Here is a 13,044-nt window from a genome sequence, read left to right on the forward strand (position 1 = left end):
CCTATTTGGCTTGTCTTTGGAAGAAAAAGTAACTTCCTCCACAGCCAGTTTCAACATCAAACAATTCACAAGAGACAGAAGGAAATACATGTGCAAATAGCAGCAAACTTGGAACCAGACAAAGGAAAACTTTTGTTTAAGGATGTAGGTAGGCTTTCATCTTAAGGCTAATCATTGACTTCATGTACTTCCCCCACCTGGAATCCACAACTCAAGAACCCAAACTAAAATTTATCCTGCCCAGGTGTATACAAATTGGTTGTGGTTGCTCCAGCTTTCCAAATCCCCAGTTATCAGAATCCCTCTGCAGGAACCTGCTTCTGTCACCTACAGAAAAAACCTCAGGCTACTGTGCTGGCAGAATAGGCATCTCAAGCTACGGTCTGAAGTGGCACTGAATATGTACACGAGGCATTTGAAGAGTTTCATCTTACTGAATCTCATACTCACATCATACTCACTTCCACAGACTTATCCTGGTGTGCAGGTGCTACCTGTGGGACTTAAACCAATGATGGTGTTCAGCTGAGGAGCTCATGTGTACTACTGTTCACAGCCTCATCACCCACAGAAACAGAAGTCATCAGCTCCAACTGGCCTTTTACACTGTTTGTTTGGGGCTGAGAAAGATAGAATGCATACAAGGAGACAGGAAAGAGATACTGGAATGCAGTTCTGAAGAGTATCTGAAGTTTATTTGGGTCCTGTTACATCTTGTTCTCCATATGTGGTTATTCAAAGTGCTTGAAAAAATAGTTTGAAAATCTGGAACTTTGGTTTTGTAGCTAAAAGGGCTAGATTATTATCCAGGCAGTGCATGGAGCACCACAGTATCTGTGATTACATGACTGCTGTAACAGCATGTGTCAGAGCAGGTTTAAGTTAGATAACAGGAAAAGGTTCTTCACCCAGAGGATGTTTGGGCACTGGAACAGGCTCCCTAGGGAAGTGGTCACAGCACCAGCCTGACAGAGCTCAAGAAGTGTTTGGACAACACTGAGGCAGGTGGTGTGACTCAAGATGTCCTGTGCAAGACCAGCAGTTGAACTTTGATGATCCTTGTGTGTCCTTTCCAACTCATGCATTCCTTTCTAACTGATTCTATGAGTAACCACCTCAGCCCACAGGCTATGAATGTTATGGTGGCCCACACCTGGAATAAGTTGGTGAACTTGGGATGAAGATTACTGCAGTTTTCCCCTAAAGACTGCTTGAATAGAACAAGCAATCCTTAGAACAGAAATTAAAGCTCTCTCTCCTTTCTCTTAAATGAATCTTTTCATCTCCAAGTCTTGGGTTACCCTTCTTTAGCTCCACAAAAACAATAGAGCTTATTTTCTCCTTTAAATATAAATTAATATTCAGTGTACTTACGTGGAAGAAAAAAGTGTGAGTTTAAGTTCCCTTAAAAGCAAGAAGGCATAAAGGAAGTCTCTTGCTCTTTCTACAGATTTGAAGTGGAGTATTAAAAGTTCTTCTGCATTTGGGGGACATAGGAGGAAGTGTCAAGTTACAGAATGAATGGGGCAGGTAGGAGGACAGGTACTGAACACTTGGAATTTTTGAAGAGACTTTAAAGTAATAAATTTCTCATGCCTATTTAAATTCTTAAAAGAAAAACGCCTTTTGACTTGACTGATTACAATCCTACCATAATGTTCAACTTTTCTTAACAAAAGGAGAAATAAGATGAGCATATTGAATTAACTAAGGTTGAATTAACCTGAATAAAGCAAAAAGATAGTACAGTTCATTTATAATGCTGCTATAGAATGAGATTTATTTTAGGGTGTCTTGTTTAAACTCTCCAAGGGTCAAATGTTGTGTAGCATCATAGCATCATTGCTCTTTCAGGTTGGAGATAATTTCTTGGAAGCACTGCTTGTTCCTGTGAAAAGTCCAACATTATTTGGGAAAAAAAACATCACCATGCCTTTTCACATGGAGAAGGTGAATAATCAGTCTTACAGCCTGAGATGTAAGACATTCTTGTTATAAAACTAAAAGTAATTGCATGAAAAAGAAGTTGTGGAACTTGCCAATAGAGGGCATTTCTGGAAGCTGAAAGTAAAAGCTGCTTCAAAAGACAAGTCAACTGATCACTCTTGCATCAAGAACGAAAAGAACTAAGGATCAAGGAACAACTTACAGTTCACAAAGTCTCTAATATCAAGAGCTGGAAAAAATCAGACTGTGTTGACCTTTCTATGGGTCTTCTCTCTCGAGCTAAATTGGGGTGAGGAGACATGGAGAATGGTTGTACTGGATCTGACATCAAATACGTTTATCTGCTGCCACTGAGGAAAAACCGGAACATGTCTCAGGTTCTTCCTTTTTTGTTCATCAACCTCAATGCAATCTATTTGTGCATTCTGAAACACTGAGCACACTCAGTTTTCTTGTTCCCCGGCCATTTCACACATCCCCTTATAGTGAGACGGATTACACATTCAAAACAAGCTTGAGATTGTGCTGCCACTCCTGCAGTTACAGTTGTTGCAGGACCATTCTTATTTTCCTGAATACCTCTAGTTCTTCCCATAATGTTAAGAAGCTTGAAAAGTGATGAGTTCTTAGCATTGGTTTGCTGTATCAATTTCAATGCAAGAGTGTTTCCCTTGCATCTGACAGCATTTTTTTATAACTTACACAGAAATTCCAGAAACGCTGGAATTTTCTATTAGCCCAGCATTACTTCCCATCACTACCTGTGCTCACTCTTACAATACTCCCCTTCTACCACCACCTTTAAAGAGCTTTCCTTCTTAGCAGAGGCTCTTTCTTGTACAAGTGACTTTACTTCCTGTTTGCAAGAAAAGAAGAAAACTTTTCATCAAGCTGAGTTTATCACTGATGTAAGCAAGAGTGTTTAGCCACAGCTATCTCAGTGAGATGGTTACATAATTAGTTTCAACTATGCCAAGACAAAATGTTAAGAGGCTGTTAAACAGTGATACGTGAAATGTATCACTATCTGCTTAACATGACTTCTGTGACACCAAAGATTTAAAGGGTATTTGTAAAAATTCCTTAAGCTAAATAACCTCTACAAAGGTTTTCTTCATTTCCAATTTATATATGTATGATTTCAAAGTGTAACTGGTTCATTTGGTATGCAGCTATTCATTTTAGATTGACTTTTTTGATAAACATGACCAATTCTAACTACTTTTTGGTTGCTCATTTCAGACCTTTATGATAGAAATGGCAGCTAGTGTTTGAAATTCTACATCTTACTGTCATGGGCACTTTTTTCCAACAATTCTGCTTTATTTCAGCTACAACTGCCCTTGGTTCTGTACCAAGGCTTCTTCATCTGTCAGTTTACTTTTTTTTACTTTTACTTTCTATGCTAACACTGAAAAAATGTCTACTTACTAAAATTATTTCTGGAGTTGCTAATGTTGTGGAAGTATCTGTTCAAGTATCACTGTTGCAGAGTCACCATGTTATGCATTAGGGCAGTGGCTGTTGCCGCAGGGATTGGTGCAGTACAAACTCAGGTTGATGAGAACTCCCACTGTATACAGCTTTATCAGTCTGAGAGAAAGCACTGTAAAAATAGAGGGTGTCTTATCTAGTAACAAATATGAGAAGAGTTGTAAAAATAAAATTTTAGCAATCACTGGGAATTTACATTAAAAATAATCAGGCAAACCCAACACAAAACACAGTCACTCATTAACTTACCTCAAGCTTCAATGAAAGCTTTCAACCCTTCTTTTGGAGTCATTCTTTTCTCACAGGCAGCAGTGCCTGATCTGAAGGAGATGCTCCTGTAACTCCCATAGAAGGATCAAGGCTTACAACTGAAAACAGCAACTTTGTTCTCACTTTCCCTTATTTTTATTTAAGAATTCATTTTTTCAATTTTAAGGTCTTTGGGGCCTGCATATTATCTTTTAAAAAATCCTGACATAAGCCTTTAATTAATTTTTAACCAAGCTGACACTGAAACAGCAAAGAAGGCCTTAAGAACTAAGGCCTTCAAAAATCCACACCAAACCCAAATGAAAAAGGGAAATCACAGGTATAAATAAAGTAAACTAACTTCAACTCAAATTTTACATTTAAAAATAGTGACTGGTTCTTGTCTTCCCAGGAAGTTTTGACCAAAAGCATGACTATACAACTAATTATCTGTATGACCAAGAAACAGATTTGGGGCTACAAAATGCCATCACTACAACTTTCCACACAGGGAGTTTGATAGGAGCTACAGCAAAGACTCCCTAGAGAGGAGCAAGATGCTTGCATCCAGAACTGTGATTTTCAGGTAAGCTTGTTAGCTGCCAGCACTCCTCCTCATCTGATGTGAGGATCAATGCTTTTGTCATAGGCTGTATTTACATTCAAGCCTTGAGTGGGAATTATGTAATTTGTTTAAACAGAAAAGTGTTTTTTTTCATCCTCTCTCCTCTCCACTGGTTTGGAGATTAAAAATCTCTTTTGCAAGGGTCAAGGTTATATTCACAGTTAAAATGTAGGAGAAAAAATTGAGATAATAATTAACCAGTAACCATTTAAACATGTTTCCCAATAAGCTGCTTCAAACTCACCTACTTCCAGCTATATATAAACTAGAACAAATTGTTTTATTACTGCAGAAAAAATGTGTGCTGTTCTCAGTTAACCCTAGAAGAAGAAAGAGATGCTGACTGTTGATAGAAGTAAACATTATCTTTTAAAATACTGCAGGGAAAAAAGCACTATTAGTCTTTCCCAAGTACACTATGTAGTAATTTACTTAACCAGTACAGGTATAAACATAACATGATGGAATAACACTTGAAATACCTGAAACAGTAAAATGTTTAGAGAAACTACACATGGAAACCAGAGCCACTTGGGAAGTAATTCAACAAATTTTCCTGAGGTTAAAACAGGTTTTGGGAAATGAAAAGAAGCAGAATACAGGCTCAAGCCCAAAGACCTAAATGGAAAACTCATCCTTTCACATGGCTTGCTCTGTGGTATATTTATGATTACAATTGTTTGAATTAATTTTTATTCAATGGTTGTCTTAAATCCATCTGAAAAAAAAGGCAGTGTTGACTACCACTGGAAAATTGCAAATAAAATGTTTAATTTCAGAAACTGAGTTCACCATTTATAAATACACTAAAACATAGTAAATGCAAAATTAGATTAGGCATAGGTATTTTAACAAAGCTATAACTTTTCTAAAAGGTCATAGGCAAATGATGACTTATTTCCCAAAAATGTATTCAATGAAAACCGAATGATGAAAAGATGAATCTTTCTAGAATTAAACTAAGGAGAATGTTCCTTTCAAAATAAAATGCTGGCTATTTTTTCCATCTTACTTGAAGTTTTAAAGGCTCTATATCCCATTTGCCTGATGGACACCAACAGTTAAGAATCAACCCTACTACATAAAGTTCTAAGCAGTGCACCATATCCATAAGGCTATTACTGAAAACCAGAAGATCAGTTATTTCTGTACTAGGAGTTTTAAGAGAGGCTGTTCTACACAACTGAAATTACATTAAGGGCTCAATTTTTACAATAGGGACCTTATACTTTTGATGCACTAAAGATTAGAAAAGGCTTCAGAATGATATTAGAATCTCCGTGGTAAGTTTCTTGCCTTTTTTGTACATGGCATTAAATAACAAGCATTAATTCACAAACTCTGAGAGAAATTCCAAAGACCTTTTATAAATACCCAGAATATTTCTGTAATTCATTTAAAATGTAAAACCTGAACAGGAGAACCCAGAATGGCATGTTTTACTACCGATTGCTGTATAACTGACATTCCATCTCATGTTAGATTTAAGATTTATTTTCAAATATTAAGTGAACAGTCTCCTGTAAACGCATCTTCCTCAATAACTCTTCTTAATCCTTTAAGTACTTTAGGGCTTGCAGTTAAAAACACCATATGATAAAAAGACAGCTTGAAACCCATCTTTCATGTACAGCTTTCTTTTGACAACTACAAAACCTGTTTTCTTGCAATTAAAGCAATGTTCAACTAAAATACAGTACCTGGTTTATGGTTTTTACATAATAATTGAATAAAAAACTACAGAATAGAACTGTTTACATCTTTTTTTTTTCTTTTTTTTCCATTCTATTAAAACAAATGACTGAGTTTTTAAAAGTTCATTTACAATTATGGATTAAAACCTACATAATTTTGTATAATTTGACAAGACAGGCTATCTCTAGTGTGAACTTTTAAAAAACATATATACAATATCTGGCCTGAAGTACTATGAATAAGGCACATGTAGACATATTGAAAGCTGAAAAAATGAACCTAAAATTTGGAATTATAGTCACTGATTAGATGTCATACATGGCCCCTACTGGAGCAATTTAAAAATCCGAGTTATAGATAGTTAATATCCAGTGAGCAACAATAGATTTAGTCTAGCAGTTTGTTCATTAGTTTCAATACTGGAAGTATATTAAAGGAAGATTCACTTTCAAAAAGATAAGCTTTTCAAAGTGTTCAATCATTAACCTTGACTGACTAAAGTTGTTGCTTTCATTGGATGTATTGAACAATCTCTCTGAAGGAACAATGCTTGGTGGACAACCCAAGAACCTGACAGCTAATTTTGACAGTACTGGCCAAGATGACTTCTTAAAGTTCCAGTAAGTTAGAGGATCACAGTTATGCTCAAGCACTTCTTCCTCCAAGTAAGAAAGCACCATTTCCTCTGGTAACTTTACTCTCTCTTTCAGGTCTTTTGTTTTCTTCATGTCACCCATGAGTGACCAAAGATTATCTTCCCCATACGAATTTGTAGATGGTGAACCTATATCACATCCATTGGAAACAGGTTTATCATCATCTGAGGTAGAACTCATTATTTCCAGCTCCCTGATTAAGTCTTGTTTATATTGTTCAGCCTCCTCTTCTGTAAATAACGATGTTTTATACCGGGGATCCAGAAGTGTAGCAAAAATGTACCTTGGATCATGAAGTGTGGAGGACAATCTACTCACCATAGCTTCTTTCAAAGATTTCAGCATAGTATCTATGCCCATAGTTTCCTCAAATAGCATTTCTATTTTCCTGTTAAGTATATGAATCATTGGAATCACTTGGCTTAGAGTTGACATGTGTGTACTCATCTCCCTACTTGCAGCTTCGAAAGGTTTGAGAGCGTGACACACTGACTGCATGACTTCCCACTGATCACAGCTGATTAGCTCCCGAAAGCTGCACTCTATTGACATTTCATCAATTGCTCTCTTCTGTTCAATAAGACGTTCAAGCATATGAAATGACGTATTCCACTTGGATGGAACATCTTGTATTAGCTGATGCTGAGGTAACTCATACTCTTTTTGCAACTCAGCTAACTTCTCTTTTGCTTTTGCTGACCGATGGACGCGTTCACAGATCTTTCTTGCAATACTAAGCAAATTCTGAACCATTCTCTGGCTTTTAATAGCCTCATTTACAATTAAATTAACAGTGTGACTAAAACATTGTACACTTGAATGATCACCTTCATTTAAAGTTTTCTCTATACTCTGATTATCAGTAACAGTAATCCCAATTTGAAGTCCAATGGAAGTAATCCACGTTTCCCACCAGTATTCTAGCTGCTTTTGAATACTGAGTCCATTGTAGTCGCAATCGATCTGTGATACATTTAATAGTGCTGAACAATGGTAATCCTCACACTGTGGTCGAAATGAAGACTCAAACGTTACCCAGTGAGCGGTCAGGGTTAGATATTCTCGTGTTTGGTTGCTCATCCATATTCCAGACGTAAAATGGATCACTCCACTTTCAGCTTCTTTAAGATGTGAAATAATTATTTGTTTTACATTATCATACATATCTGGAATTGCTGTCCTAGAAAAGTAAGATGGAGAAGGTAAAGAATATTGAGGTTGCAAATATTCAAGCAGCCTGTTAAAGCCAATGTTGTCTACAAAAGAATATGGCTGAAGGTCAAGTGCAATCATTTCAGCTACAAGACTTGTGATTTTTTTGGCAACTGGGTGAGAGTCACAAAACTTTTCATTGGTTTCATCAAAATTTGAAGATCCTAGTAATTCTGTGCGGAGTGGCATGTGATTATCCGTAGATGAGGATAATACTGTCTCTGGGACATCAGTTTTCAATACATTGTTATGAAACCGCTGCAAATGTCTTAGAAGGCAACTTGTGCCTAGGTTTGTTGGCTTTTTCCCTCTACTTATTATACGTCCGCAGTGTGTACATATTACTTTTGTTGAATCTGCAGAACAAATTGAAAAGTGATTCCACAGTTTTGAGGTCTTCTTACTATTAACAGGAAATATAATTTGATTATCATGTGTAACCATTGTAGGCAAGTCAGTCAACTTTGAGGATGAACATTCTGCAGAAGCCAATGTGGCATAAGGAGAATTTGCCAAACTCACATCGAGAAAGGTCTTTTCATTTCCTATTACATCAGGATGGCGTCTGTATAGATGTCTCATTAAGCAGCTTGTGCCCACATCTCCTTTCTTACCACGACTTATCATACAACTGCAGTATCTACATACTGCTTTTAGACTGTCTGCAGGTGAGAGTGAAAAGTGGTGCCAGACTTCTGACTTAAGCCTTTTCATAATCCTTTTATTTTGCTGAAACACAGCAGTAGGTTCAAATATTAGTGGACCTAATCCCTCACACTGTTTTTCGGGAGATGACACAAAGGAGACTTCACCTATATCATCAGAAGATGACAGCATTGAGTCTTCCACTAGAGTATCTCCAGAAGTGAGATTAGCATGGATCTCCTCAGAGATTCTGTCTGGAGAAGAGGCAACAGAAGTTGGTTCTTTCATTAGTTTTCCTGGAGAGGATGACATAGAATTCAGATCGCTATCTGATGGTAGTAAAGACGGCAAGAGAGTCGGAGGTGCAGTGTAGAGAGGTGGTATGCTGGTACCACCCCCGTTCTCTTGCAGGACAATGGAACGATGGGCTCTCCACATGTGTCTTATCAAACAACTCGTTCCTAGGTCTTTTCCATTTTTTCCTCTACTGAATTCATTCATGCAGTGGATGCAAACAGCTTTAGAATTATCTAGAGGTGACAAATAAAAGTGCTTCCAGACAGCAGATCTCCTTCTAGAACCTGATGCACTCTTTGGAATTACAACTGTTTTTTCTGCTACATTCTCAACAGTGTCATCATATTGGCTGTTGGCTTGCTGTGGAGATGAACCAACCATGACTTCTTCTTTGCTGCACTTTTCAGAAACTGAGAGATCTGATATTTCTTCAGAAGAAACAATAGAAACAGATTCCTCAATTATTCGATCTGGAGATGGTATTTTAGAAGCCATTTTCTTGACCAGCTTTATGGGGGATAACATAGAACTCAGATCTCCAACATCTGCAGACTGAGGTGGCAGCAGTAATGCAGATGAAGAAAAGGAAGATATACCTGGCATAGTTCCATTTTCTTGAATTAGTACAGTGGGATGTGCTCTCCTCACATGTCTCATGAGACAACTTGTACTCAGGTCCTTTTCATTTTTACCCCTGCTGAATTCTTTCATACAGTACATACATATTGCTTTAGTGCTATCTCTAGGAGATATAAAAAAATGGTTCCAAGCAGGTGACTTTTTTCTGGAGCTTATGTTTCTGCTAGAAAGAAGGCTTTGTGTCACAGCTTCCATTGCTACATCATACAGCGTATTACTATACTGAGAAAAAAGAGATCCATAATCATCTTCATTTTCTGCAGACAAATATTTGCCAGAGTTGTTGGTTATGAAGTTCTTTTCTTTGTCTTCCTGTTCATCACTGCTGTCTGCATGTTTGAAATCATCTTGTTCTGTCTTTATATCCGTTCTTTCTAGAGTACAGTTAATGCTGTCGTCTTCTTGCTCTACTTTCAAATTATTGATTTTACCCAATACGAAAGTATCATCCATTCCGGGGGAATCTGCTTTACTCATGTCCATGGATGATAAATTCTTGCCAAGACTTCATTTATTAATAAATATAGATAATTTAAAAGATTATTTAAAATTTGATTAAAATTATGTATCTTGTATACTGAATGTAAAATAAAATGTGTGCACGTGTTAAAATAATCTCTGGTTTATGAATTCTGTATCCGTGTTGTGCATAAGCAAATATAATTAGTCATGAAAATGCATTTAAAAATTATAGACTTAATTAATGGAATCTCATTTTTTTTCCCAGGATCAGGACATTTCAGGTCATAGAAGAATGTTCTCAAAGACAGCTACTGCTAAATGCTTCATGTTGTAGATACAATCCTAAAAAATCTATTTTCTTGTTGAAGAGAGTCATTCTTGATTGGGCAACCGAGATTCTTTTACACCATCTACAAAAAAAATCAGAAGACAAAGTTGACTAACACACATTAAAGAACTACAGTAAAGGTGAAATGAAAGCAGGCACTATCCTGTATGTTTTGGGTTTTTTCTCCTCTAAGATAAAAACACTTCCATGTACTATTGAAAAAAAAAAGAAAAAGCACTACGTTTACTCAATACATTTACTGTGAGCAAATATGTGTCTACACATGCAGCTCTGGTGCAACTTTGTCAAAAATCTAGAGTCCAAGCATTACTTTTGTATTTGCATGCACATACCTATGCGTCATCCTACATCATCATTCAACCATGGCATGCACACACATATACCAAAGTATACACACACATACATATCTAAACCTATATACTTTATAGGTGTCTATATCTACCAATATATAAGAACACAAGCAGGCATTTAATCACATTAGCACACAAATATGTACTTCAAACCAAATGTTATTTCGGAATCCTGTACATGTGAGCCCACCATTACTGACAGCAATCTTTAAAAAGAAAACAAGTAACCTCTGTAAGGGTGTTCAGCACTGTCAGACTAATCACTCTTCCTCTGAGCATAGTCACACGTTTATTCATGCCATAACACTCCTAGACTACAAAATGCTAGAAACAAGCTATTTTAAAGTTTCATGATTAAAAACTGAAATGTTTAATTTAGGACAACTGAGCTGTATAAATGCCATACAGACAAAGAGGTCTTCCAAAAGTATAACAACACCACTCAGAAGCAAGGACACACACAGTTGCATATGCTGGTGCCTGTGCAGCACTGCCAGCTCAAGCCCCTCATACGCTAACGGTTACACTACAAAGCCCATTTACAAAACAACAGCTAATTTCAGTTATGAGTAAAAATTCTTCATCACCAATTCGAGTACAAGGAGTAGGTTTTTGAAGTAGCATATAATGTTGCATACAAAAGGACAACAGTAGCCTCAAACACTAGAACCAAGAAGTCCCTCAAAAATATGAAGCTGTCTGCATTTATCCGTGACTTTTTTTTCCACTGCAATTATATTAGAATCTTAAATTTTACCAAACCCTTTCTCATTTATTCTTCTGTGTCATTAATGCAGTATTGATGCCTTCATTCAAGATAACAAACATTTGTGGCCACATTGGTGATTGTACACTATGCATTGCAATTTTTGCAAACTAAATTTTATGGAACTCTTTCTCTGCAGCTAAAGCAAAACCACAAATTTAAATCAGTTATTTTAAAAACTTTCCACAACTTTTATGTGTTACTAAAACACAGGAAGAATTGAGGTGATTTTTGGGGTGTCTTGTGCAGGGCCAGGAGTTGGACTTGATGATCCTCATGGGTCCCTTACAAATCAGCATATTCTACGATTTCAGCAATGGTAAAATTACCCATAGCCACAGATATATTAAAAAGGCTGTTATTCACGCTGATCCTTTGCCCCTGTCAAGGTCAAGATCAATGTCATATTAGCTTTGTAATCTATTTTAACTAATTTTATTCTGAGGTTTGTTTACAATCGAAATTAGAAACACTCACTTTCTGTGGATTTCGGATTTATGGAAAGCCTATCATTGTGGTAACTTCCTTTCTTTTCCAGTGCAAAGGAAGGGGCAGGGAAAAAGAGGGACAATGATCTTACCACAGCTATTTCAAGAAAAGGGAGATGGAACAATCAAAACTTGCTAAGAGGTAGGGAGCAATTCTGCTTTTCTTTCTGTATGAGTTTCAGTATTTGTGCCTTTCTTTCTCATTCTCAGGGGAAAAAAATAATATATTTTCAGATACCAAAAGATATGAGAGTTGAACATGAAGAACAATGAAGGGAAAGACTTGAAGAAAAAGAAAAACCTTACGATTTCTACAAGAAATTTACACTACACAGAACCTTCCATTGGCTTGTGAAATTACATCTGAGAACAACTCTGGCGGCCAGACTAAATTTACATGATTCAGTATAAAATTGAATGAAATAGAAATTAGTGATCACACACATACTGATGATACAGATGTATGTGGATCTGGGACAAGAGAGAGAGTGTAACACAGTCAAGTTTTTATTAATAGCAATCAATTCAAGAGGATTATTGTTTCATCTCTACTTTGATCTAAGCTGTGAATTTGGAGTTTGTACTGCAAACAGGAAAAGCAAGAAAATATAATAAGCTGTTGTGACTTAGGATCACAGAATAGAAAGGTTCACAAGCAAGTGGCTTGATGCAGAGCTTACAGAACATAAATTATGCATGGAAGTGCCAAGTTACAGTAAGGACGTTAGAGAATCCTAGTAGATTCACACAAAATAAATGTGTATATCCACTGGCATCAGGTTCTGATGAAGCTGTGTGCAATTTCTTTGGCTCAAAACAGGTAATCACATCTTTATCCTGCGATTCTTATACTTTCTCAACTATGCAAAACCAACTCTAGGCTTTCAGCAGAAAAACCTGCAGAGATACTTCAAGTGCCTCTGTCCTGATAAGCAGTTACTGCTTAACACAGTGAAGATTAAGGTAGCTGTGATGGGAAGATTTGAAAACTGATAAATAAGACCAGTTGCAAACTTTATAACCACACTTAACTAGATTGACATTCATTAACAGCACATTGCCGGTGGCTAAGTTCTTAATCATTATCAGCCATTATCACTACATACTCAAACACTTAGGCCCTAATCACCTTATCCTAAATTAGCTTTGAGTACACAATACCACTGAGCT

At 36.7% G+C, this 13,044-nt stretch overlaps 1 protein-coding gene across 4 annotated transcripts in view; it reads right to left on the minus strand.

Annotated features, from left to right (window-relative positions):
- Nucleotides 1–3,822: 3,822 nt before the first annotated feature.
- ZBED4 (zinc finger BED-type containing 4) overlaps nt 3,823–13,044 on the minus strand; it is a 28,497-nt gene continuing 19,275 nt past the window's right edge. For all 4 annotated transcript variants that reach the window (XM_063396816.1, XM_063396813.1, XM_063396814.1 and 1 more), the window contains exon 3: nt 3,823–10,331. In XM_063396816.1, the coding sequence (XP_063252886.1) occupies nt 6,424–9,942 (3,519 nt within the window). In that variant the 5' untranslated portion in view covers nt 9,943–10,331 and the 3' untranslated portion in view covers nt 3,823–6,423. The remainder of the gene's footprint in view (nt 10,332–13,044) is intronic.

This window comes from Prinia subflava, chromosome 4 (assembly GCF_021018805.1).
Source record: "Prinia subflava isolate CZ2003 ecotype Zambia chromosome 4, Cam_Psub_1.2, whole genome shotgun sequence".
Taxonomy (NCBI): domain Eukaryota; kingdom Metazoa; phylum Chordata; class Aves; order Passeriformes; family Cisticolidae; genus Prinia; species Prinia subflava.